The following is a 27,846-nucleotide window of genomic DNA, read 5'->3' as shown; positions in this document are numbered from 1 at the left end:
GAGTGAAAGCCAAGCGACGGAGCCCCAAGGTATGGAAAATTTATGGCTGTGTGGAGTGAACGCGTAAAGAGCAAAAATCTTCGGTTCGCTGTGTGTCTGCGTGAGTCAAAAAGCCAGCAAAGGAAATCTGCCGAATACCATGCATTCCTAAGATAACGCTGGTATGCACTGTTGCTAAGCTAAGTCAGTGAAGTGACGTTCAGTGGAAACTTACTGGCTAAAGGGGCTGGAACACGGAGAGTGTTATGACTATCTCCCTGCTCTGTGCAAGGACATTTTATGTAGCTTGCGGTTTTATCTGCCAAGTGAAGAGAAGGCAGAAAACAACTGTTGGATTTTACAGGCTAGAGAGTGAAAGCTGCAGCTTGGATTCAAAATGGATGCCAAGAAGGGGGGAGGCTTACCTTACCAACCTCCCCTGACTAATGACAATTATTCATCTTGGTCTATAAAGATGAAAGCCCTGCTGCAGAATCAGAGGCTTTTTGGGGTGATTGAAAACCCCATTCCTGCAGCACCAACGCCAGGTTGGAATTCACAGAATCTGAAAGCCAGGACGGCTATAATTCTGTGTGTCTCAGATCAGCAGCTCGTGCATATCCAGGGTTTAGATAACGCACGAGAGATTTGGGAAACGCTACGTAGAACACATCAGAGGGATGCTGGTTCTTCAGCGTTGCTGTATTTTGAAAAGCTGACCAATCTGAGGCTTGCGCCTGATGGAGATGTACAAGCGCATTTGACTGAGATGAAGTTCCTGCGTCAGCAGATGGCGGAGCGCAATTTCCGTCTACAAGAAGAGGTCTTTTGCTTCATGATAATCAACAGCCTAAATCGGACTTACAAAACTGTTGCCAGTCAGCTTGGTTCCCTACCGGCCGCCGACCTGACCGCGGAGAGAGTGTGTGCGGTGGTCCTCAATGAACACGACCGCCTTGCTGCACTGGATGTGAAGGACAGGGGGAGAGAGACACGGAGTTCTGACTCCCCCACTGCTGTTGCTACTGAGGAGCATGCTGTAGCTTTGAGCGCTGTCCGATGTTACAATTGTGGACAGACTGGGCATCTTCAGCGGAACTGTAAGAAGCCATGTCAGCACAAAGGAGCCAAGGGGAGCTCTGCAAAGCCTGAGGCGTCAGGCAAAAGTCGTACCAAATCCCAGGTGAAACCTGCAAAGGCTTTGATGTCGAAAGGAACCACACCAGAGGTGGAGAACACGTTTGTCATTGACACGGGTTGTACTAAACACATGACCCCACACAGAGGTCTGTTTTCGACGTTTAAGAAGCAAAGCTTCACTGTGAAGCAGGCCAACGGTCAGGAGCTGGAAGCGACCGGGGTTGGAACTGTGTATCTTGAGAGTCTGAACTTGACTATTAACAATGTGTACCTGGTTCCTGAGTTGAAGTTCAATCTGCTGAGTGTGTCGCAGATTGCAAAGAAAGGACTGAGACTGTCCTATGATGATAAGAGCTGCAAGATCTTCAAAGATGGAGAGCTGTATCTTTCTGCCAAAGAGAAAGATGGACTGTATTTGTTGACTTTTGATCAAAGTGATTACATGAAATGTAATGCATTTGATACTAACGAAATATCTCTTGCAGGTGTGACCAAGAGCGCCCGGAAGGTGGCCAGGGTCGACAGAGCATTTCAGTGGGTGTATGCTGATGTGATTGGTCCTCTAGCACCATCTAGAGGCAATGCAAGATATTATCTTGTGTGTGTGGATTGTTTCTCTCATTATGTGTGGGTATAGACATTAGAGAAACCTAAAGAAGCCTTAGAGAGGTTTAAGGAGTTTTGTGACAAGGTTGAGAATGTACACAATGCTAACATTGTCTCTTCACAGATGAGAAGCCAATTTTTCTGTTACAGGATTTTCAGAAGTTCCTGGATGAGAAAGGGATAAACCACCAGGTTGCTGTTTCAGCGGAAGCGTGGAACAGGGGTGTCTGTGTACGGGTGAACAAAGAATTGCAAAAGGGGATGAATGCGCAATTGCTTAGTTCACATTTGCCACATGAATATTGGGCAGAGTCGTTAATGTCTTATGTTCACACGTGGTTAAGAAAGGTCTCAAAAGAGTTGGGTAGTTCTCCTTTTGAGAAGCTGTTCCATAGAAAACCTTCTGTTGCCTATTTTAAGGTTTTTGGGTCTCAAGTGAGAACAGAAGCTCCAGGTGGAGTGAAGAATGCCAGAGGCATTTTTGTGGGATATGAAAAGGGTCTCTACAGAGTTCTGAAAAGGTTTGCTGTAGATCTCTTAGGTGAGAGTCTCTGTCTGTAGAGTTGGAACAGATGCGGCTGTAACGTAGTGCCTGGCTATATACAACGGACTAAGAGATCTACAGCAAACCTTTTCAGAACTAAAATACCCAGCAGATGAAGTTAGACAACAGATCAACAGAGCCAGACTGATACCCAGAGAGAACTTGCTGCAAGACAGACCCAAAAAAGAAAATAACAGAACACCACTAGTCATCACATACAGCTCCCAAGTTAAAACAGTTCAATGCATCATCAGAGATCTACAACCTCTCCTGGACAATGACAGTTCTCTTTCTCAAGCTCTGGGAGGAAGACCTTTCATTGCCTACAGACAGCCACCCAATCTTAAACAACTCCTAACCCACAATAATACTACAACCAGACTTAACACGAACATTGGCACCAGAGCCTGCAATAAACCCAGATGCCAACTTTGCTGCCACATACACCCGGACAACACCATTACTGGCCCCAACAACATCACACATACCATCTCGGGACTATTTAATTGCTCACCGTCTAACATTGTGTATGCCATCAAATGCCAACAGTGTCCTTCAGCTCTCTATATTGGACAAACAGGCCAAACCTTACGCCAAAGAATAAACGGACATAAATCTGACATCAAGAATCACAAAACAGAGAAACCAGTAGGAGAACACTTCAATCTCCGAGGACATTCTATACAAGATCTCAAAGTAGCTGTTTTACTACAAAGGAATTTCAGAAATAGACTGGAAAGAGAAGCTGCTGAATTGCAACTCATTACCAAACTTAAAACAATGGAGAGACCTGGTCTGAACAGAGACATTGGATTCTTATCTCATTATACATGACTAAGCCATTTCTCACCTTCTCACCCCTTGCCTTTTCCTGTAAGACCTATTAGTCGTTAAGAGTCGTCAACAGGCTCATCTCAGCTATCTGCCAATCTCCAATTCCCACCACCCTTCTGAGTAATACCCCTCCCCACCTTCTCACTATATAGAAGGATCTGGCAACTTCTGTTTCAGTGTATCTGAAGAAGTGTGCATGCACACGAAAGCTTATACCAAGAACTAACTTACTTGGTCATTAAGGTGCTACAGGAAGGAATTTTTTTATTTTGACTATGGCAGACCAACACGGCTACCTATCTGTAACTGATTACATTTCATGTAATCACTTTGATCAAAAGTCAACAAATACAGTCCATCTTTCTCTCTGGCAGAAAGATACAGCTCTCCATCTTTGAAGATCTTGCAGCTTTCATCATCATAGGACAGTTTCAGTCCTTTCTTTGCAATCTGCGAGACACTCAGCAGATTGAACTTCAACTCAGGAACCAAGTACACATTGTCTATAGTCAAGTTCAGACTCTCAAGATACACAGTTCCAACCCCGGTCGCTTCCAGCTTCTGACCGTTGGCCTGCTTCACAGTGAAGCTTTGCTTCTTAAACGTCGAAAACAGACTTCTGTGTGGGGTCATGTGTTTTGTACAACCTGTGTCAATGACAAACGTGTTCTCCACCTCTGGTGTGGTTCCTTTCGACATCAAAGCCTTTGCAGGTTTCACCTGGGACTTGGTACGACATTTGCCTGACGCCTCAGGCTTTGCAGAGCTCCCCTTGGCTCCTTTCTGCTGACGTGGCTTCTTACAGTTCCGCTGAAGATGCCCAGTCTGTCCACAATTGTAACATCGGACAGCGCTCAAAGCTACAGCACGCTCTCCAGCAGCAACAGCAGTGGGGGAGTCAGAACCCCGTGCTTCTCTCCCCCTGTCCTTCACATCCAGTGCAGCAAGTCGATCGTGTTCATTCAGAACAACTGCGCACACTCTCTCCGCGGTGAGGTCCACGGCCGGTAGGGAACCAAGCTGACTGGCAACCGTTTTATAAGTCCGATTAAGGCTGTTTATAATCATGAAGCAGAAGACCTCCTCTTGTAGAGGGAAATTGCGTTCCGCCATCTGCTGGCGCAGGAACTTCATCTCAGTCAAATGCGCTTGTACATCTCCATCAGGCGCAAGCCTCAGATTGGTCAGCTTTTCAAAATACAGCAACGCTGAAGAACCAGCATCTCTCTGATGTGTTCTACGCAGCATCTCCCAAATCTCTCGCGCTTTACCTGAATTCCGGATATGCACGAGTTGGTCATCCGAGACACACAGAATTATAGCTGTCCTGGCTTTCACATTCTGTGAATTCCAACCTGGCGTTGGCGCTGCTGGGATGGGGTTCTCAATCACCCCAAAAATCCTCTGATTCTGTAGCAGGGCTTTCATCTTTATAGACCAAGATGAATAATTGTCATTAGTCAGGGGAGGTGGGTAAGGTAAGCCTCCCCCCTTCTTGGCATCCATTTTGAATCCAAGCCTCAGCTCTCACTCTCGAGCCTGTAAAATTCCAAGAGTCACTCTTGGTTGTTTACTGCCTTCTCTCATCTGGCAGATAAACCGCAAGCTGCTTAAAAGTCCTTGCACAGAACAGCGAAATAGTCAAAACACTCTCCGTGTTCCAGCCCCAGCCAGTAAGTTTCCACTCCACTGACTTCCCGTTGCTTAGCAACTGTGCATACCAGCGTTATCTAGGTATGCAAAGTATTCAGCTGTTTCTCTGCCAGTGCTGGTTTCAGCCAAACGCAGACACTTTAGTGAACCGAAGATTGCTTCTTAACGCGTTCACTTCATAGCCATAAATTCTCCATACCTTTGGGGCTCCGTTGCTTGGCATTCACTTCGTCTCAATGCCCAGCCGTCTGTGTAGCTTCCAGCTGCACGCAGACTTTATCTTCCTCCCCTTGGTGCAGAGGATGAAGAAGGATCCATCAACCTCTCTTGCAGATTTCAATGGATCAGAACCACCGGCATTGCTACCAGATGTCGGATATTAAGCCTAATCAGAGGAACTGGCCATGCTCCAGGCACTCGGCTTAATCTCCTTGTTGACCTCCCTGTCTGCGTCTCCCGGCAGGATACAGGCTAGGTCACTATCGGTGATCCTCCTCAAGCGTGAGAAGAACACACCACTCTTCCCTGCTCTCCCTGCCTCCCCCAGGGAGGGGAAAGAGTTAGACAGAAATGTATTTACATGCCTTTATTTCTGTCCTTGCAGCATTACAGAGAAACGCGTCTGCTCTCATCAGACTCCAACAGTACAGAGAGAAACTCCACCCCTGTACTTCCAGTACAGGTCAGATGACACTCTGAGCTAACATCCGGTGCTCAGTACAGTGAATAGACTGCCCCTTTGTTTCCCTAGTACAGTCCCAAACATTCACATCCTGTTTTGCTTTCCAGCCACCCGCAGCTCGCTCTCGCATTGCTGCTTTTCCGTAACAGTCCAAGGGTGGGGTAAGGGTGGAAAATCAGCAATGACTGTTCTCTCTTTTCTTTTGTGTTATGCCATGGCAACCATGTTGTGTCAAGCCATGGCCCCCATTACAGCAATTTTGTGACTGGAGCAGTCAGCACTCTCTCAAAATTCAAAATGTGCCCCCTGGTCTAAAATGGTTATTGATCCCTGGTTTAAAGAACACATAGGGAAGCCAGACAAACACCTCTCTATTTTAAACAAAACCTATGAAACTCTTGACTCCACACAGATTATCTCTAGGACCAGTAACTACACAGGTGCCAACTTTTAGTCAGTCATACCTTTTAGGAAATCTTCTGCAAATGCCCGTATAGATTTGCTATCAGACAGGTCCAGTTTTTTCACAATAACTTGCTGATTCCCTGTTTCGGCTATAATTTCACGGGCTGCTGCTTCCCCTTTTGCTATATCTCTGCAGGCAAGGATGACACGACCACCTTCAAAAGGGAAATTAATAGAAAAGAGGAATAAGGCAAACAAGCTGTTTCTAAACTTGGTCCTGTCTTTCTAGACTAATTTCTTTTAATGGAACAAAATATAAAATAATATAAAAATTCTACAATATGAATATGTAAATATAAATATATGTAAAAGCCCTTTTGCCAGCAGATGTTATAGGCAGCAATGAATTGTGAATCATTGTGGAAGGGAGTAATACTCAGCTTTTTTAAGCTCACCGCAAGCATTTGAAGTAGTTGCCCTTGTCTAATTAACCATTACTATGTTCAAGAAAAATACACTTTAATGTATTTCTAAAAATGGAAATTACCTTTGGTTAAAGTTATTTTAGGGGACAGAATACATACATTTATAGTAATAAATACACCCCCCTTACCCTAAATGTAATGGCTGTATTCAGATATAACGCTAAACCATGGTTAATTAAATATATAGAGACTGCAGTTCCAATGGGACGCAGTCAAATGTTCATTCCACCAATGAGGGCACATTCAGAAGGGCTGGACTACAGCTCTCATCACCCCTGACCACTGGCCATGCTGAGGAGTAGTGGAAGTCCAGGAACATCTGGAAGGCCACTGGCTCCTCATCCCTGTGGTAAAGAATTACATGTGGATCACATTGTTTGGCCTTTTAAAGCAACAACTGTGTACTCAGTAGACATGTCTACTCAGCAGTAATGACCATTTGCTTCAATTGGACTTACTTCCAATGTGTAAGTGTGTAAGTTGCAGCCTAAGGAAAGTGGCATGATAGAAGTTTCTAAAATTATTTATTGTATAGAAAAAGTGAATACAGAGAAGTGTGGCTAAGAACTACATTGTATGCCAAGTATGCTTTTAGAGCCAAAGGGGAAATATATAGTTAAAACAGATAGGGCAGCTTACATATTAAAGTGCAGCTGCTATTGCAGAGCTCTTGTGGAGTGTTTTTTTTTTAAACATGCCTCCTCTCCTTCAGGGGGCTTATGTAATTCAGTGAATTTCCTTTAAAAAATGAAAATAAATCCTATGAACCAGAAACCCTCTGTTTAAGGAAAGAGTTAAGGCACTTATAAATTTGCTTGTTCACTTAAAAATGGTTAAGGCAGCCTTTATTCATTTAAACCCTGATGGTGGCATACTCTGCAACATCCGTCTGATGAAAATAGGGGTGCTCTCGTGGGAGCCAGTGTCTTTTGGTCCAGCGCTCTGGTGTGAGAGAGCCAATCTGCAGGAGAGCATGAAACAAACAAACAAACAAAAGAGTGTCTTTTGGTCTGGCACAAACCAGCTGACTCATAGCAGAGTACTGGACCAAAAAACAGGATGGCTTCTGTAATTCAGAGATGTCCCGCTCAATTTGGATTGAGTGGCATGTGGTGGATGATGCATGGACAGACAACTTGCCTCTTCGTGCGAGGTCCTTGGCAGTATCCTTCCCTATGCCAGTGTTAGCCCCTGTGACCACGGCCACCTTTCCATCCAGCCGAGCTGTTGATGTGCATACTCCTCCTGCAAACCACTTCCTAAAACATAAGAGAGCGCAGCCGTAAATGTTACTTTGGTATGTATAGAGGTTTTCTCTTGGTCTGCTCCTCTGGGTAGCTCCGATGCTAGAGCATGAGACTATTAACGTCAGGGTCGTGGATTTGAACCCCACATTGGGCAAAATATTCCTGCTTGCAGGGGTTGGACTAGAGGACCCTCATCATCCCTCCTAACTCTACAATTATGTGATTCTATCCTTTAACTTGCTCCTCTGGCTCATGCATTTCCACATCACTTTCCAAACCACAAAAAGTCTGTTTAAAAATATACGGTAACAACAACGAGCAGCTGGATTTAGACTGTAGAATTCTATGTTAGGATATTTCCGTTCCACCTTAAAAGGAAGCAGGCTTTGTGAGTCAGAGTCTGCGCATGTCCTGTTCACAGGATGTTTATGTTTGCTATTGCTTTCGTTTCTCTCTCTGACGAAGACACTGTTGCAGACAGTCATGTCTTTCTTTGTTCTGATCAACGCTGAATAAAAGCTTGTAAATAATGCTCTCCTGAGTGCGACTTCTGGCTGTGCATTATCTGCTGATAAGAGTGTGCACGAGCCCTGGAATGTGGCAAGGTATTTTCAGGAAACTCGTGTCGCTAATCGCTCATACTGCGTAACTACGGGAGATCGTTGGATCGTCCGGCAGCCGGCTTGGGGGCCATGATGGACTTTATCTCCCTGGCAGTATCCCAACAACAGGTTATGGGCCCAGACTCACGGCACTTACAGGAGAGTAAGACTGCGACAGACTGCGTTGAAAGGTATGTGGAGGAAAAGCGAAAGTACGGCTTTTCTGCTTGCCATGGCAAGAGCCTTTGAACTCCAGCAGATTAATGAACTGGGAGCCACGCCAAAGGCTTCGTGCTTAATGAGCTGCTGAGATAAGACGTCTCTGAAGTGAATGAGACTCACGGCTCAAAGGAAAACCTGGTATGGAGTTTTTCCAAGCTTCTGAGGCTACTGAGTGCCCAAAGTTAAATCGGCACAATTATAAAACCTGGGCAAAATGGTGTGAGAGTTTGCTGCGTCAGTTTGGAGTGTGGCATACTGTGTCTGTAGCCCCTCCAGTTCCTCTGTCAGAAAGATGGAAAGCCGAAAATTCGAAGGCGATAGACGTAATAGTCTTGTCCGTCTCTCTGGAGGAAATTGCAACGGTGGCTGGCCACGTCACTGCACGTAAGATGTGGGATGCTTTGAAGTTAGCCCACCAGCCAGTCATCCTAGCCCAGAGTTTGACTGCATCGGAGGTCCTGGCTGTTTCCCAGAATGCGAGTGAATGCAGGGATGCTGAGGGCACCGGTTGCAAGCTGCAGGGGGAGCTGACAGTCACGTCATCCCAAGCAGCATTCCAGCCTCTAGGGGGAGCCAAGGAGTCGGCAGCTGAGAGCTCTGTTTCTCATGGGAACCAAGGTCATCGCCTTTGCAGAGGCCGGAAAGGCAAAGGTAAACAGAGGCAGACGCCTGCAGATGGCCAGAAGCAGAGGGAGGGTGAAGAGCCCACGCCAGTGGAAAACAAGGCTTTGTTTGCTGGCACAGCTCAACCAAAGGCTAAAGGCACGTCTGATGGCCAGGAGCAGGGGGGGCAAGCTGCAAAAGCCCATGCCAGTGGAAAACAAGGTTTTGTTTGCTGGCACAGCTTCACCAAAGGCTAAAGGCAAGTCTGATGGCCAGGAGCAGGGGGGCAAGCTGCAAAAGCCCACGCCGGTGGAAAACAAGGGTTTGCTTGCTGTAAAGACTGCTCCAAAAGCCAAAGCCAGGTTTGTTGTTGATTCAGGCTGCACCCGCCATGTCGTGAAAGACCGCCACCTATTTATCTCCTTCAAACCTCAAGAAGGTGAGGTCCACCTGGCTGACGGAAAGACATTGCAAATCGCAGGAGAAGGGACTGTGAGACTGGCAAGTCTGCGCACAACCATCAAAGATGTACTTTATGTCCCAGGTGCTGCAAGCAACTTGCTCAGTGTCCCACAGCTTACTGGGCGTGGTTTTGGGATTTCCTTCAAGAGGAGTGTCTGTGTCATCAGAAAAGGCAAAGAGGACATTTTGCATGCAAAGTTTATGGATGGTTTGTTCTGTATAACTTATGACGACACTGGTGCTGTTGTGTCTAATGTTGATTCTTGTTGTGTTGCACAAACTAACAAAGTTCTTCATGCAGGATGCATTCACGATGCACACAGAAGGTTTTGTCACCTCTCTTGGAAGGCACTGGCCAAGATGCCAGAGATGGTTGAGGGTTTGAACATCAAACCCTGTAAGTTTCACATGAAATGTGTATCTTGTGCAGAGAACAAGGTGAAGGTTGCTCCAAAAGGCAAGGAGTCTAGCAGGCAGGCTTCCAAACCCTACCAGCTAGTGCACGCAGACCTGGTAGGTCCACTTGCGCCCTCTCTGGGAGGAGCAAGGTACTTCATGGTTCTGATTGATTCTTTTTCTAGGTACATTCATGTGTTTATGCTCGAACAGAAATCGCAAGCGTTTCCGAAGTTCAAGGCATTCTGTGCTTGGTTGGAGAATGTTCACGGTAAATGTATTGGCTGTCTCTTTACTGATCGGGGCGGGGAGTTCACTTCTCAGCAGTTTGAAGCTTTCCTGACTGAGAAGGGAATCCAGCATGACTTGTCAATGCCTCGATCGCCATGGATGAATGGGCTTGCGGAGCGAGCAAATCAAATGTTGCTGCAAGGAATGAAAACCTTATTGCATGATGCCAATCTCCCTGATAAGTTTTGGGGGGAGGCTCTGTCAAATTTTGTTTACACTTTTAATCGCAGATTGTCATCACCTATTGGTTGTACCCCCTAGGAGAAGATGTTTGGCAAGAAACCCAACATCAAGCACATGAGAATCTTTGGTTCTGACATGTGGGTACACACCCCACAAAGCAACAAGCTTGGGAAGCGTGGGGCACATGGTTTGTTCATGGGGTACGAAAAAGGTGCATACAGGGTATGGATGACTGACTCTAAGTCCATTAAGTTCACAAGGAGTGTTGAGTACAATCCTAAGTGGGGGGGGGAATGTGGGAATTTTCCAGAGTTACCCAGAGGAGGATGAAGGTGATGTCAAGAAAGCAGCTAAAGCTGAGGAAGCTGCTGCTGCTGCTGCTGCTGATGATCAGAGTTTGGATTCCAGTTCAGTGGGCGGTGCTGCTGCTGGTGTCAGTGACAGTGATGACACAGCAGACTACAAGAGCGCAAAGGCCTCAGTCAGACCATCTGATACGTCTGACAATGAACTGGAAGAACCACTGTTCACCATTGGTCACTTTTCTCCTAAGAAAGAGGAGATGAGTCCAGAAGACTTGCGTCTAGTACGCAGATCTGAGAGAACCACGAAGGGCAGACCTCCAAAGAGATTTGCTGATGAGTTTGCTAAGACAGCAACTGCTGTTCTTAGTAGCTCAGAGAAGGTGTGGGAACCTTCAAGCTTCAAAGAGGTTCAGGAGTTAACCTCTAAAGATGCTGAGCCTTGGCTTAATGCCATGAAGGCTGAAGTTGATTCCTCGAACAGAACCAAACTTGGGAACTCGTACCGGTAGTCCCAGGGATGAGACTGGTTGGCAGCAAATGGGTCTTCAAGGCCAAGACAGACCAGAATGGCAAGGTTGTCAGACACAAAGCCAGATTAGTTGCCAGAGGTTTTTCACAGGTACCAGGACAGGATTACCACGAGACCTATTCACCCACAGTCAAATATGAGAGCATTCGGCTGATGCTCAAGATTGCTGCGGAGGAGAAACTGCATGTTTCCCACCATGACATTAATACAGCTTTTTTGTACGGGATTTTGGGGGAGGAGCTGTTTATGCTTCCACCTGATGGAATGCAGATACAGAAGGGAATGGTCTGTAAACTCCGGAAATCCTTATATGGTCTCAAGCAGAGTGCCAGGTGTTGGAACACGAAACTCACTGAGATATTGCTTTCTCTAGGTTTTCACCAGGGCAAAGCTGATCCGTGTGTGTTTGTCAAGGAGGAGGGGCAAAACAAACTGTATTGTTTATGTTTTGTTGATGATCTTCTGATGTTTTGGAAGAATCAGGCTTTCTACCAAAGCACCCTAGCTCAGCTGAAGGAGCACTTCGACATGAAGGATCTTGGTGAGGTATCCAACTATCTTTCTCTACAGGTGGAGAGGGACCAAGCAGGTAATTTTCTGGTACACCAAACACAGAAAATTGCTGATGTATTAACCAGGTTGAATTTGGTTGATGCAAACCCAGCAGACACACCGATGGTGACAGGTTACCAGGTAGACAGTACTGCTGAAGCGTTTTCTGACACAACGCTGTACAGATGCATTCTAGGCAAGCTGAATTTCATTGCTAGATGCTCAAGACCTGACATAGCTGTAAGCTGTAACCTGCTTAGCAGACATGCCAACAATCCTACTGTTCAGGATTGGAAAGCTCTGAAGCGCATAGCCCGCTATTTGAAAAGGATTATGCACTACAGGCTGAGGTTCACCAGTCAGAAGACTGGAGGTCTTGAAATCTTTGCTGATGCAAGTTTTGGAAGTGACACCACGGATGGTACGAGCACTTCTGGCGTATGCTACATGTACAACCACTGCCTGTTTGACTGGTTGTGCAAGAAGCAGACGACAGTGAGCCTAAGTTCCTGTGAAGCAGAACTCAATGCTCTGTCATTTTCACTCATGGATTGTGAATGGTTGGTGCAACTGTTTAAGGACATCAGAGTTTCTGTGAAATGTCCTGTACAAGTGTATCAAGACAATAGATCGTGTTTGGCTTTGCTGAACTCAGAGAGTTGCAAGCAAAGAACCAAGTACTTGCAGATTAAGCTACATCGTGCAAGAGAGTGTATTCAGAAAGGACTCATTCAGGTGTCCTACATGCCAGGAAATGAAATTCCTGCTGATCTGTTGTCTAAGGTTGTTAACAGAGAACAACTTAAGGTTTATGTACAAAGGTTGCAATTGGGTTGAACCACAGGTACTACAGGTTACACGGAAAGGGGGAGGATGTTAGGATATTTCCGTTCCACCTTAAAAGGGAGCAGGCTTTGTGAGTCAGAGTCTGCGCATGTCCTGTTCACAGGATCTTTATGTTTGCTATTGCTTTCGTTTCTCTCTCTGACGAAGACACTGTTGCAGACAGTCATGTCTTTCTTTGTTCTGATCAACGCTGAATAAAAGCTTGTAAATAATGCTCTCCTGAGTGCGACTTCTGGCTGTGCATTATCTGCTGATAAGAGTGTGCACGAGCCCTGGAATGTGGCAAGGTATTTTCGCTAATCACTCATACTGCGTGACTACGGGAGATAGTTGGATCGTCCGGCAGCCGGCTTGGGGGCCATGATGGACTTTATCTCCCTGGCAGTATCCCAACATTCTAAAGTTCCAGGGTGCGCATGACTTCTTTCCCACAAAATAATCTGGGGGCACCCTCAGATTCTATGCCAGAGAACAGAGACTTTCCTTTCTAAGACACGCAGCGAGCCTTTTTGACCTGAAGAGCATGGTAAAAAATCCCTCTAAATGAAAAAAATGTAACACCAATTAAGCAAAAATCTGAAGAAAGAATATTGCTACTGGTTTGGGAGATGAGTCTGGATGATATCTGTGGATCTCTTGCAGGCCTGTGATTTTTCGTCTGTGAGGTTATGCTCTACAAGAGGATACCTGGTGAACCAGTCAAACTGGTTCCTTGGTTAAATAAGTTGTTTTGATCTGTTTTTAATATTGTGCAATAATTGCATTTTAAATGTCGTAAGCCACCCCCACCCCCGGGACCTTAAGGTGTAGGGAAGATAATATGTAGCGATGACAACAACAATCAATCAATCAGGATCAGAACTTTAAAAAGTTAGGTAAGAAAAAGTTGTGTTGCCATAATGACCACCGTAGATGCTTCAAAGAGCAGGTAGGTATTCCCACGTCCTTCTTACCTGGCTGGATGCCATGCTATGCTGGGAAGGAAAAGAAAAAGGATGTTAGTTTTGGTATTTGAGGTTTCTCTGAGTTTGACTCCGTAGGCTGTGCTGAATCCAAAGATATGCAGCAGAATGGTGGGGGCTAAGAAGCTAATGGAGAGGCAAGATCTGTTGGAGTGTTGATGCTGTGAGCCATGCCATCCTATGCTCAGGTTGTATATATGCATAAAGAAAATAGTATATCCTACAGCTCAATAGCCATTAACTTTCTGTTACATACCACCCCAATCTCTGAGCAGTGAGAGACTCCAGAGGTGTCTGTGCTTCCCAAGGATTTGCTTCCTTGGAGTGAAGGCCAATGGAGACTGTTGGTGCTGTTAGGATATATGGTTTTATTGACACATATGCATATATAACTAGAGCATAAGATGGAGGCGCTCACAGGATTAGCAACCATAGATCTTGCTATGGTTTCTAGGGAAGCCCCAAAGTCCAGCACAGAGCAAGTCATGTCTCTGTTTCCCAGCTTCCAGCTCCCTCACACTACTCTGCTGTTGTTCTTCTACTTACCAGCCAGGCGAGGGGAAAGGCTGGTTTCTATGGCACAGAGCAACTTCTTTGGCTATGCTAAACCGTACCACCTAACTAGCCAGCGAAAGCTATTCCCTTGACAAAGCAAGTGGTTTGGCAACCTTCGCCTTCTGCATTCCCTCACAGATACAGGCAGTAACCAGTGCTAAGTTATTTCGCAACCTAGGTTGAACTACTTGCACCCCCACAAACAAAACTGCTAATTTCAATTTTCAAAGGCAGAGGTCTTGTGGGAAAAAATAAGATTATCAGAAATTTATAAGATACAATATTACAAAAACTCACGTATATAAAACTGCCCCTCAAATGTCAGTACTGTGTCCCCCTGAAGTCTGTACCCTAGGTGGCCACTTAATGACCAGCCCTGGATACAGGATTGCAGGTCTGGAAGGGGACTGCCCCCCTCACCCCAATTCATAACATTTCTTCCTAGAAAGCCAAACCCTGGATTAGCACCAGACTCCCTGGAATGTATTGCTGCTCAAAAATTGGGGGGTGGGGGTGCGACAATACAGACAAAAGAGATAGCAGATAATACATAACAACAGGGAGCCAGGGAAAAGTTCAGTAGCACAATTGCAGAAATAATAGAAATAATACCCATTAAGTTCAGTAAGGCTTTCTCTCACAATTGCAGCCTAAGGTCACATCTGCACCATACATTTAAAGCGCATGGCTTCACCCAAAGGTTCCTAGCAACTTTTTTTTAGTTTAGCCTTCAGAATGTCACTAGGAAGGGGCTGAAGCAAATCTCCCCAAAGTGCTAGAGCCCACTTGAGCATATTAATGAGAGAGGGGGAAAGGGAGAGGGAGCCACACAATGCATGCAATAATTGTAGATATGAGAGTCCCATGGACTGCAAGAAGATCAAACCTCTCCATTCCTAAGGAAATCAGCCCTGAGTGCTCACTGGAAGGACAGATCCTGAAGCTGAGGCTCCAATACTCTGGCCACCTCATGAGAAGAGAAGACTCCCTGGAAAAGACCCTGATGTTGGGAAAGATGGAGGGCACAAGGAGAAGGGGACAACAGAGGACGAGATGGTTGGACACTGTTCTCGAAACTACCAGCATGAGTTTGACCAAACTGCGGGAGGCAGTGGAAGACAGGAGTGCCTGGCGTGCTCTGGTCCATGGGGTCACAAAGAGTCGGACACGACTAAACGACTAAACAACAACAACATTTCAGTGTGCCAAGGAGATATTAATCATAACCTCAATGAATATTAAATAATAATTTTTTTTTTACTTACACCTCACCCACTCTGGGCAGCTTCCAGCATAATAAAAGTGCAGCAAAAAGTCAAATATTAAATTAGGTTAGAAATTATCTACACATAGTACAGTCCTAACCAAATCTACTCAGAAGTAAGTCCGACTCCCAGGAAAGTAGGGTTAGGACTGCAACCTGCTTGATTTTGTCCCCTTCTTGTATTTCAGTATTGCATACAAAAATGCATGTGGCCTATGCAAAATTTGCGGTTCTGAGAACAAGTTAATAAAGCCTACATAGGATAGCTAGTGAAATAAAGAAACCCAAACCTGAGAGCTGACATTGTAGAAAACTTCTCCTCTGCAAATGAAATTTCTCCACTGACGGAGAGAAATAAAACAGTGAGAGGTGTGGGAGGAGTGCCACATGATTAGAAATAACGAATTACAAGAACTGAAAGTTATGACACCACCTGCTGGCAAATGCTAATAGCTGGGGGCAACCAAGAGAGTGACAGGCTGCTTACTGAGCATTCATCCTGATTTATCTGGAGGGAGGTTGTAGAATGTTGCATCAACCATTTTTTATCCCACACTTTCCAGTGCATTTTCCCAACACTATACCTATTGCAAAAAAATCCAGTCTTGGGGGAAAGTAGGTTTGTTACAACATATACAAATCTCCTTTCATTGTACAACCTGAAGTTGCCAGTACATGACTGAATCCCAGTCCAAACAGCCTGGAAATATTTAATATACTTGCAGAGGTAAAGACAATGGTGCAGCTACGTCACTTTAGACCCTAGACTGAATAGTCTTTTGGGGGGAGGATATTTATATTTATTTTATTTCATAAAACTTCTAAATAGTGTACTATATGGATTTGATCTATAGCCTCTACTTGTTAATGTACTTCGGTCTCACTATCAGAGTAAAGCAAGTTGGTTTATGACACAAACAGCAACTAGAGGGTGATTTTTAGCAGGAAATTGTCCTGGTTGTTATGTACTGAAGTTCTCACCCTGGGCCAGCAGGGGGATACTGTAGATAGTTATGCAAATGAAGGATCGAAAAGTGAAGTTCAGTGATTGGATAGTTTTAGAAAATGGAAACAGTTGCATTGTTCTGGAGCTCTATATAAGCAGGCTGACTGAGCTCCTCAGCCTAGTTCTGTTCTGGCATCTGAATAAAGAAGAGCTGTTTAAAGAATCACTGTGTCGTCTGACATGTTTGCCCACAACCTAGCACTGGCGACGAGGATGGGATCGATGGACATCAGAGCAGAGCCAGATGCAGCCACCCTCTGAGCACAGCTGAATCACTGAGCTGAATCACTGAGCAAAATCACTGAACAGAACCAATTCAGAGCTGACTGTTCTGGCTAGAGCACGGTGTTCCATCCATCGCCCTTCTCGCTGGCATCAGAATCATGGCTTCACTTGTGCCTCTACCGCTGTTTGCGCCAGCCTCTGAATCATGGGACTCCTACCTCGCTCGGTTCGACTGCTACCTCCAAGCCAACGAGCTGACAGAAGTATCAAAGGAGCTGAAGCAGAGCCTATTCCTCAGCCTCTGTGGGCCTGAGGTGTTTGAGACGGCCCAAGCATTGGTTGTGCCTGAAGCAGTCCAGGCAACACCGTGGGACACGATCCCAGAGAAGCTCCACAACCACTATGCACCAAAGCCGTCCAAGATTGCTGCCCGCCATGCGTTTTACCACCGGAACCAGGCAGAGGGGGAGTCAATCAACAACTACACCCCTGCCCTGCGACAGGCTGCAATGCACTGCGAGTTCCAAGACTTAGACGATGCCCTGATGGATCAAATCGTCTGCGGGGTCCGGGACATCCACCTGCAACGGCGTCTCCTCACCAAGCCAGACCTCACGCTGCAGAAAGCCATTGAGGAGGCTGTGGCCTTGGAAGCTGCTGATCCGCAAGGCCAGCAGCCCGTGTCTTGCTAGGGAGCCAGTTCCAGTGCATCACGAAGAGGCCAGCAGTGATGAGGCATCCTCCAGTGAAGACGATGATGTGCAACAGACAAAGCGGGAGCGCAGGAAGTTCCAACAGAAGTCCAAGGGCCAACCGGAATGCGCCGGCTGTGGAGGCAACCATTCCCGTGCCAAGTGTCAATTCAGAGACGCCATCTGTCGGACGTGTTCCAGAAGGGGCCACATCGCTAAGGTCTGCCGATCGGCTCCGTCTGACACCCCCCCTTCACCGACTCACAAGTCCAAGTCTTCACTCCAGCCTGCCAAGGAACGCTGTTTCGCTCTCACCAACTGCCGCTGCCCGTCTGGAACCACGATTGGCCAAACCGACTCACCTACGCGACGCAAGCTGAACGTCACGGTGTTCATTGAAGGAGCTCCATGTGCAACATTATGTTTGCTGACTGGGAGAAGTTGTGGACCACCGGAATTAAATTCACGGCATGTAATGCCTTAAGAGAGAATATTATGAAAATGATGTATAGGTGGTACATGACCCCAGTCAAGCTTGCAAAAATATACCATTTGCCTGATAACAAGTGTTGGAAATGCAAAGAGATTGAAGGTACATTCTTTCACCTTTGGTGGACGTGCCCAAGGATCAAGGCCTTCTGGGAAATGATATATAATGAACTGAAAAAGGTACCGGTATTTAAATATACTTCCCTGAAGAAACCAGAGGCCTTCCTCCTGGGCATAGTGGACCAATCAGTGTTAAAGAAGGATAGAACTTTTTATATGTATGCTACAGCAGCAGCAAGAATTCTCATCGCAAAACATTGGAAGACACAAGATCTACCCACTCTGGAAGATTGGCAGATGCAACTAATGGACTATATGGAGATGGCGGAGATGACTGGCAGAATCCAAGACCAGGGAGAGGAGACGGTGGAGGAAGATTGGAAGAAATGTAAAATTTATTTACAGAAATATTGCAAAATTTATGAATGTTAAGGACATTGAAATGAACTGCAGGGGCTCTAGCAACAAAGTAAAATGTAAGATTGGATTAACAATAGATAAATTAATAGGATTTGAATTTGCTGAATTGATTTCTAAATAGGGATACAAGAATGGGAGATGTGAGGAAGTCGGGAAAATAAGTTAATTGAAGATGAGAAATTAAGAAAGAGGGAATTTTTTGTTTTTTGTTAATATATGTGTTTTTATCTTTTTTCTTTTTTGATGTGTTTAATGTTTGTATTTTTGTATTGTATTGTTTTCTGTGACTTCGTATTTTCTTTGTCTTTGTGCGCCTTTTTATTGTGAAACTTAATAAAATATTTATAAAAAAAAGAAGGAGCTCCATGTGACATGGAGATCGACACCGGGTCTGCCCTGTCCATCGTGTCTTGGAGCACCATCAAAAGACTGGTACCCAGAGTGTCCAAAAGGCAACTTGACTCTCACTGCGTACACCTGAGAGACTACCAGGGAAACAACATTCCCGTGGTAGGCGTTGGCCGGTTCCGGATCGCCTTCAAGGATTTTTCGGGCCTGCTCTGACTGGTGGTGGTCGAAGGTCAGTGGACAAGCCTCCTAGGGCTAGACTGGTTTGATGCCCTCGGCCTGGAAGTCACTGGCATCAACTGCATCTCTAACGCAGAGACTGAGGGTCTGGTCAAAGACTTTGCCGAGGTTTTTGACGGCACTTTGGGGCAATATACAGGTACGCCCATCTCCTTTAGCCTTGATCCACAAGTCGCCCCCATCAAGCTAAAGCCACGCCGGGTTCCCTTTGCTCTCAAGGCTAAGGTGGACGAACAACTGGACAAGCTGATCGCCCAAGGAGTTTTGGAGCTGGTTGACCATGCCAAGTGGGAAACCCCCATCGTCACGCCTGTCAAGCCAGACGGGTTGGTGAGAATCTGCGCTGACTACAAGTGCACGATCAACAAGGCACTTCAGCAGCACGCTTATCCGGTTCCTGTTGTCCAACACCTGCTGCATTCCCTGGGTGAGGGTAAGGTATTCGCAAAGCTGGACCTTGCCCAAGCCTATCAACAACTGCCCGTCGATGATGCCCAGACGATCGTCACCCACCGAAGGGCATTCCGTTGCCGCCGGTTGCAGTTCGGGGTGAGTGTGGCTCCTGGCATCTTCCAAAGCCTTATGGAGCGTCTCCTGCAAGGGCTTCCGGGCGTGGTACCATATTTTGATGACATTTTGGTGTCCGCAGACTCACACCAGCAGCTGTTTGAGCGCCTCCGTGCCGTACTGACCAGGTTCCAAGAGGCTGGGCTCAAGGCAAAGAGGGAGAAGTGCCAGATCGCTGTTCCACAGGTGGAGTTCCTGGGCTATCTTATCGACGCCTCCGGCCTTCACCTGACCACATCCAAGATCCGCGCTATCCAGCAGGCCCCCATCCCAAAGAACAAGACAGAGTTGCAGGCATTCCTGGGGCTGCTGAACTTTTATAACATGTTCTTGCCCCACAAAGCCACAGTGGCTGAGCCTCTTCACCGACTCCTCAGCACAAAGACGCCTTGGTCCTGGGGTCAATGAGAGACGGCGGCCTTCAACGCGGTCAAGGCTCTCCTTTCATCGGACAGTGTGCTGGTACAGTACAGTGAAGCCAGGCCGCTGGTCCTTGCCTGCAACACCTCACCTTTTGGCATCGGCGCTGTCCTTAGTCACCGTTTTCCAGACGGAAGAGAAGCACCGCTCGCCTACTTTTCCAGGACGCTATCTCTGACTGAACGGAATTACAGCCAGCTCGACAAGGAGGCACTGGCACTTGTGGCTGGAGTGAAGAGGTTCCATGAATACCTCTATGGCAGGACTTTTGACCTCATCACTGACCACAAGCCGCTCCTGGGCCTCCTCGCCGGTGATCGTCCAACTCCACCGGTCCTCTCGCCGCGCATGCTGCGATGGACTGTTTTCCTGGCTGCCTACCACTACCGGCTCATCCATCGCCCGGGGAAATCGATGGGCCATGCCGACGCCCTCAGCCGTTGCCTTCTTCCAGCGTTTGTGGAAGACCCGGCTCCAGCTTCATCGCTCCTCCTGATTGAGGATCTTCCGGCAGTGCCTGTATCGGCTGCCACTGTGGCCTCTGCATCTGCCCAGGATCGCACCATCAGCCAGATGCTTAACTGAGTGTGGAGGGGGTGGCCACAAGGGCCTTTTGCATCAGAGTTCCAACCGTTCGCAACCAGACAACATGAACTGTCGGCTCATCGCGGCTGTCTGCTGTGGGGAGACTGCGTCGTGATTCCCCAAAGACTCCGTCAACACGTCCTGGAGGCTCTGCACGTTGGCCACTCGGGAATCGTCAAAATGAAGGTGTTGGCTCGGTGTTACATCTGGTGGCCTAACATGGACGATGCCCTCACTGCCTGGGTGTCCGCCTGTCAAGCGTGCCAAGAATCGAGACCTGCACCACCGGCAGCTAAGGGACACACCTGGGAGATGACAAAGACACCCTGGTCGAGGGTGCACATCGATCTGGCCAGCCCCTTTCACGGCCGGACCTTTATGGTAGTGGTGGACGCCTACTCCAAATGGCTGGAGGTGGCCCTGATACCCTCCACCACTACCGAGGCCGTCATCCGGGTGCTGCGAGGCCTGTTTGCGATGCATGGGTGTCCTGATGTCCTTGTCTCCGACAACGGACCGCAGTTCACGTCAGGCACTTTATAAGCGGTATCTTTTGGGACTGGGCATCCGCCATGCCCTAACGGCACCATTTCATCCATCCAGCAACGGGCAAGCGGAGAGAATGGTGCGCTCAGCAAAAGAGGCACTGGCGCGCCTGGACCGGGGAGACTGGCACGAGCAGGTCGCCGAATACTTGTTCGTGCAACACATCACCCCTCATGCGGCCATAGGACGCGCCACGGTCATTTGTTCCAGGAAACCAGGTCTTTGCCCAGAACTATGTGGGGGACATTCCTTTGGTGTCAGCCACAGTAGTGGGAGTCACTGGACCTCGCTCGTACCAGGTGGCACTCGAAGACGGACGCTTGTGGCGCTGGCACATAGACCAGCTTAGGCGCAGGGTTGGGGACTTGGACACTACCGTGGTGCCCCCAACTGCACCCGTGGCTCCGGAAGAGACACTTACAGATGGCGAGGCTTCACCTACACCTCCCTCGCAAACTGCCAGCGTGGAGCCGAACCAAGCCGCTTCAGAGGGTCTGCCAGACTTACCACAGGCTCAGACCACTCCACTTGCGGAGGGTCCACCCACAGCAGCGGATCCAGGGGATTTGGTTTCAATGCCACCTAGGGTCGCACCACAGCCTCAGCAAGAATTGTGTGGCCCCCCGGACTTGGCTACCAGTCCCCGGCGGTCTGACAGAGTTTCCAAGCGCCCAACTTATTTAAAGAACTATGTTGTTGGACATGTATCACTGTTGGTCTAAGTATGTGAAATGTAACCGATATGCTTTTGTGCTTAATTGAACCATTACGTGTAGTGCTGTATATAAGGAAACCATTATGATTGTAACTAACGCCTTATCTTGGTGGGGAGGGGTGTTATGTACTGAAGTTCTCACCCTGGGGCAGCAGGAGGATACTGTAGATAGTTATGCAAATGAAGGATCGAAAAGTGAAGTTCAGTGATTGGATAGTTTTAGAAAATGGAAACAGTTGCATTGTTCTGGAGCTCTATATAAGCAGGCTGACTGAGCTCCTCATCCTAGTTCTGTTCTGGCATCTGAATAAAGAAGAGCTGTTTAAAGAATCACTGTGTCGTCTGACATGTTTGCCCACAACTTAACAGTGGTCCTGCTTTCTGAACCAGATGTGCATTGTAAATTGGAGCCCATGTTTCTGCTTTTCTTTAAAAAATAGAAAGGGCTATCTTAAACACACTTTTTAAAGAGTATGAATAGTGTAACTTGAAGGCTTCTCTTCCTCTCTCTGAAGCCCGACAATGCAATCTGCTGCTGGAGAAGAAACAGTGTTTTGTCCATCCAGCAGCAGCCTGCTGGGTTTCTGGATTACAGGTACCGGTAATATATAATGTATGTATTCTCACTGAAATGAACCATTCCACACAGAAATAGATGTTGACTATATATCTTGTTTTATCTCATCAGCTTTTTATATATAGGGGCAATGATTGCAAGCCCCCAGTCCTTGGAGACTTGACCATGGGTGTCAATGCAGGTCAAGAGTGAAGCCAGAGTGGGGGCCCAGAAGTCCAAATTGTTTTTAATGGCCTCTGGTGGGATTAGGCCTTCCCCTGGGGCCTTCCCCAGTCTTAGCTGAGCTACCTAGTTCTTAATCTCTGTCACCATCACTGGAGCCCACATAGGCAGATTTCCTATCATTTGGCTAGATCTTCCATTTTCAGCAGAGCTGTCCAAGTAAAGTTCCTGAAAGTGTGCCTCCCAGGTCCCTGGGGGGATGTGACAGTCCACCATGGTTGGGCCATAGCCTTATGGGCTAGATGTGATATGTGAGAATGTGGCTGAATCATTGGATTTAACTGCCTGAATAAGTCATGTTCACGTGTTCTTAATGGCTTCCCTTTTCTTACGTGCCAGCAGATGTTTATACTTTCTCTTCTGCTGGAGGAGGTCCATAGCAGCTGTTGGTTTGGCCTTGGGAATACCTACACCAATGTAGTGATGTTATGCACCAGGGCTGGCCTGAGACACTTTTGTCACCAAAAGTGAGCCACAAAATGCCCCACACACACTCCAGGAAAGAAGGGGTGAGTGAAGATCTACATCAGCCACACGGGGGGAAATAAAGATCCTACATTTGAATCTACTGTCCCTGTGGATCCTGCCACCTGAAGCAGTTGCCTCACCTTGCCTCATAGCTGGCAGGCCCTGATTAGCACACAAACTTTATTATGATTACACGTCAAAATCAATCATAAGATTGCTCACAACCTTTTTATGTAAACTCTTCCCAAATAGACTCTTTTTATTGTTGGTTTATTTCTTTTTATGCAGAAAATAAAATACGAAACAACAGAAAACACCTCAGTCCTGAATTCACCAAGGTGTCACACCACTTCCATTATGAGAAACCACCCTAACCATAGCAGACTCTTTTGAGATCACCCACAAAATTATTCCAATCTAATCTCAGGTATCAGTGTAAATTGCATCATATTGTTTAAGTACACTGCGCTCCCCTGCTTAAGCCTAGTTGTGCAATGTACTTGACTATCACTCCTCCTCCACTTCTACTTTACCCTGCACTTCAATATTACTATTTCCAGAATGGCTAGCAAATCATTTGAAATAGATTAAAATAATAAAATTACCAAGAAGTATAATTAGCCAAGCAGTACAGTAAAAGCATATCAGCATACCAGCTGAATAAAGCCAATTCAGAACAGCTTTTAGATGTCTGGGAAAATTAAAAGGGCTTCACCTTGCATCAAAAAAGACATGAGAATAGGTGCCAGGTGAGCCTGACTGGAAGAGTATTCAAAGGGTCATTTAGTCTAATCCTCTGCAGTGCAGGAATCTTAACTAAAGCATCCATGACAGATGGATGACAGTCCTTTTTTCTTGGGTTAAGTTTGCCAGCTGAGATTTTTACAAGTATTTTTCTCTGCACTTTAATTTTTTCAGAGCTTTTGTGGCCTGTAAGCCATGTTGCAAAGCCATGTTGCAAATTGCAGTTCATCTGCCAAGTGTTTGTCAGTGTTAAGTAGGAGGGGCACAGTGTTCCCGTGCACTGGCAAACTTCCAAAGTTTCAAAATTCCTATAGGAGTAGTGTTTTGATCTGAGCATGCTGCGCTTCTTCAGTAGATCCTAAGAAGATTTTTATTTTTTTTACAAAGTTCACAGAAAGCATTCACCTGCTTTTAAAAAATCACTCTTCAGGTTAGTACTTGGGGCCGGGGTGGGTAACTCTTGGCATTCTGGGGTTTTTTGTCGCTTGACTGTAAATCCAGACAGTGGGGGGTTCAGGGAAGCTGGCTGGGGAGAATACAGCAATGTCCTTCTGAGATAGCTGCCAAGAGATAAACATGCCTCACATTCCATTTTATTCTGAAGCTGCTTCAAGGAAAAAAAAGCTGATCTCTTGTTATTGCATGAATGAATGTTAGAAACAGTCTGTTCACATGCTTTCCACTGCAACAGTCTTTTAGCAAGATAGATGGGGGGGGGAATCATTTTCAGAAACCTCATTCCATGTGCTGAGCAACCATTGTTGGACCAGGGCCAGGCAGCTTCTGGGAACCTGCGTTTGTTGGGCCTGGTTTATCCTAGTAAGTTTCTTTGTCTCTCTGGGCCATTGCCTGTGCTCCCGGCTGGTGAGGTGGGGTTCAGGCCATGGGGTTACTGTTCCCAGCCTGTGGGGAGCGGGGGAGTGGGGCCTGTGGGCATTCCATTTTCCAGTGACCTTCTTGCCTGCAGATGGTGCACTGGTTTCTTCCCTAGGCGTCTTCTGCCCCTCCCGTGGACACCCTCCAGGATTGCATTTTTGGCTGCTGGCTGCTGGCCGGCTCTTAGTGCCATTAATTTTTTGGTCTGGTATTTTTCTCTCTGCATTTCTGCTTCTTCTCCCCTTTGATTGTAAGTTGTCTGGGCACGAGTTAACATCCATTCGAGGCGGTTCCCCATAAAGTTCTCATGCTTTTGGATTTTTCGTCTTATGTCGGGAGCTGCTTGCATCACAAAGGTAGTTTTTACAATCACCTCTTGGGCCTCATCATCAGGATCTACGGGGGTGTACTTGCGGAATGCCTCTTTTAATCTCTCCAGAAATACTCCTGGGGGCTCACTGGGCAGCTGAAAAACCTCAGATAATTTTGCCATATTTGTAGGTCTTTTCGCTGCCCTTCTCATGCCTTCTAAAACATTTTTGTGATAAGTCTCTAAGGCCGCCCTTCCCGCAGTAGTATTGTAATCCCAAGGGGGTGTGTTCCTGGGGTAAGAGACCTCAATTGCAGCGTCAGTATTGTCCGCTGCCCTGAGGGCATGTATCTTGCGGATTTCCTCAGTGGTCAGTATTGTAATCCTAGGGTTTTTAATCCCTCGGGTTTTTTAATTGTCTCTCTTTATTTTTTAACAGTAGATAGGTAGCCGTGTTGGTCTGCCATAGTCAAAATAAAAAAATTCCTTCCAGTAGCACCTTAAAGACCAACTAAGTTAGTTCTTGGGATGAGCTTTCGTGTGCATGCACACTTCTTCAGATACACTGAAACAGAAGTTGCCAGATCCTTCTATATAGTGAGAAGGTGGGGAGGGGTGTTACTCAGAAGGGTGGTGGGAATGGGAGATAGGCAGATAGCTGAGAGAGCCTCTTGACGACTCTTAACGACTGTAATAGGTCTTACAGGAAAAGGCAAGGGGTGGGAAGCTGAGAAATGGTTTAGTTATGTATAGTGAGATAAGAATCCAATGTCTTTGTTCAGCCCAGGTCTTTTCATGGTTTTAAGTTTGGTAACGAGTTGTAATTCAGCAGCTTCTCTTTCCAGTCTATTTCTGAAATTCCTTTGTAGTAAAACAGCTACTTTGAGATCTTGTACAGAATGTCCTGGGAGATTGAAGTGTTCTCCTACTGGTTTCTCTGTTCTGTGATTCTTGATGTCAGATTTATGTCCGTTTATTCTTTGGCTGATACCCAGAGAGAACTTGCTGCAAGACAGACCCAAAAAAGAAAATAACAGAACACCTCTAGTCATCACATACAGCCCCCAAGTTAAAACAGTACAACGCATCATCAGAGATCTACAACCTCTCCTGGACAATGACAGTTCTCTTTCTCAAGCTCTGGGAGGAAGACCTTTCATTGCCTACAGACAGCCACCCAATCTTAAACAACTCCTAACCCACAATAATACTACAACCAGACTTAACACAGACACTGGCACCAGAGCCTGCAATAAACCCAGATGCCAACTTTGCTGCCACATACACCCGGACAACACCATTACTGGCCCCAACAACATCACACATACCATCTCGGGACTATTTAATTGCTCATCGTCTAACATTGTGTATGCCATCAAATGCCAACAGTGTCCTTCAGCTCTCTATATTGGACAAACAGGCCAAACCTTACGCCAAAGAATAAACGGACATAAATCTGACATCAAGAATCACAGAACAGAGAAACCAGTAGGAGAACACTTCAATCTCCCAGGACATTCTGTACAAGATCTCAAAGTAGCTGTTTTACTACAAAGGAATTTCAGAAATAGACTGGAAAGAGAAGCTGCTGAATTACAACTCGTTACCAAACTTAAAACCATGAAAAGACCTGGGCTGAACAAAGACATTGGATTCTTATCTCACTATACATAACTAAACCATTTCTCACCTTCCCACCCCTTGCCTTTTCCTGTAAGACCTATTACAGTCGTTAAGAGTCGTCAAGAGGCTCTCTCAGCTATCTGCCTATCTCCCATTCCCACCACCCTTCTGAGTAACACCCCTCCCCACCTTCTCACTATATAGAAGGATCTGGCAACTTCTGTTTCAGTGTATCTGAAGAAGTGTGCATGCACACGAAAGCTCATACCAAGAACTAACTTAGTTGGTCTTTAAGGTGCTACTGGAAGGAATTTTTTTATTTATTTTTTAACAGTTCTGTCCCATGTGGCTCTCAAAGCCTTCTGCTCTGTTTCTTTCTGTCAGTGCTCATCCTTGCATTATGCTGCTTCTATCCCAAGAAGCCACATGTGGTTCTACATACTGAAACACTCTTTTGGACTACTTGTCCACTTTCTAAATTCCTTCTGAATTCTCCATATCACCTTCTTCCTCACTTTCCTTCTCTTCCTCTTTTCTTGGGAGTTGGGGATCCTTACCCTGTGCAAGGGGGGGGGAAGGACCAGTGTTCTTCTGGGCAGGGGGAAAAGGACCAGTGCCCTCACCCTCGCCTGCTCCCAGATTTGGCAACCCTTGTGCAGCAACGGGTGCAGTTGGTGCGTAGGTTGGAGGGGGCCAAATTACTCCTCTTCTGGGACTGGCAAAACTGCTGGCTTTTTAACTTGTAATTGTACTGAGCACAGTTTGACTCGGGTAATCACAGTTCTACTTTTCCTAAGCCATGGGGGACGGTCAGGAACTTCACATAAGTGTTGGAGTCTATTTTTCTTCAGTTTTAAATCCTCAATCATCTACTTGAGTGGCATCTTTCCAATTTGTTCAGGAAACATTGCAGGGGGGTCACGGGAGTTGTTTTACTGCATTTTCTCCATGACCCTGGGACCCTGGAACACTTGGACACTGGGAAACTGGGACACTCCACCCTCCTAGTTATTTTTTCACTCAGTCACGTTGCTTCCAATGTGCTTCCAACGTCTCACACACTCAAAACATTCACTGGAGTGTCCCCACACGCACATTCAGAAAAACCGATGCACCTCCCCCAACCCGGTGCCCAGCACCACCCATCCTACTGCTTTTCTGGGCAAGCCAAAAACCAGTGGCACTTTATCAAAACCAACAACCAACAGGCAGCGCTTCAACTTCGACCAGGGCCCAGCAGCACCTTTACTGCTTCTTTGCTGGGCGAAACTAAAACCAGTGGCACCTTTTACTGCCCTACTGGAGCTGATCAAACTCTTTTTTCTTGCTCCCACCTAAAACCCTGTGGAGCCTACCTTGTTCCTCA

General features: G+C 46.5%; 1 protein-coding gene and 1 long non-coding RNA gene across 4 annotated transcripts in view; one reads left to right on the top strand and one right to left on the bottom strand.

Annotated features, from left to right (window-relative positions):
- LOC308597276 (retinol dehydrogenase 12-like) overlaps nucleotides 1-15,766 on the bottom strand; it is a 28,442-nt gene extending 12,676 nt beyond the window's left edge. The window contains exons 1-4 of one of the 2 annotated variants that reach the window (XM_081213110.1): nucleotides 15,638-15,727; nucleotides 13,520-13,540; nucleotides 7,469-7,587; nucleotides 5,903-6,058 (exon numbers count right to left, since the gene is read on the bottom strand). In XM_081213110.1, the coding sequence (XP_081069236.1) occupies nucleotides 5,903-6,058; nucleotides 7,469-7,587; nucleotides 13,520-13,540; nucleotides 15,638-15,651 (310 nt within the window). In that variant the 5' untranslated portion in view covers nucleotides 15,652-15,727. Of the gene's footprint in view, nucleotides 1-5,902; nucleotides 6,059-7,468; nucleotides 7,588-13,519; nucleotides 13,541-15,637 lie in introns of both variants that reach the window. The other variant, XM_081213111.1, reaches the window with a different exon arrangement.
- Nucleotides 15,767-21,221: 5,455 nt separating this feature from the next.
- Nucleotides 21,222-27,181, top strand: LOC308597340. Of its 2 annotated transcripts, none has more exons than XR_014012891.1 (2): nucleotides 21,222-25,236; nucleotides 26,789-27,181. It is a non-coding gene; the product is annotated as an uncharacterized lncRNA (long non-coding RNA). The 2 variants fall into 2 exon arrangements; XR_014012892.1 differs by having other exon boundaries at nucleotides 21,222-25,263.
- Nucleotides 27,182-27,846: the final 665 nt, after the last annotated feature.

This window comes from Podarcis bocagei, assembly GCF_964188305.1.
Source record: "Podarcis bocagei genome assembly, chromosome: 1".
In the NCBI taxonomy this organism is placed as follows: domain Eukaryota; kingdom Metazoa; phylum Chordata; class Lepidosauria; order Squamata; family Lacertidae; genus Podarcis; species Podarcis bocagei.
The sequence above is the reverse complement of the archived record's forward strand: the minus strand, read 5'-3'. Positions and strand labels throughout refer to the sequence as shown.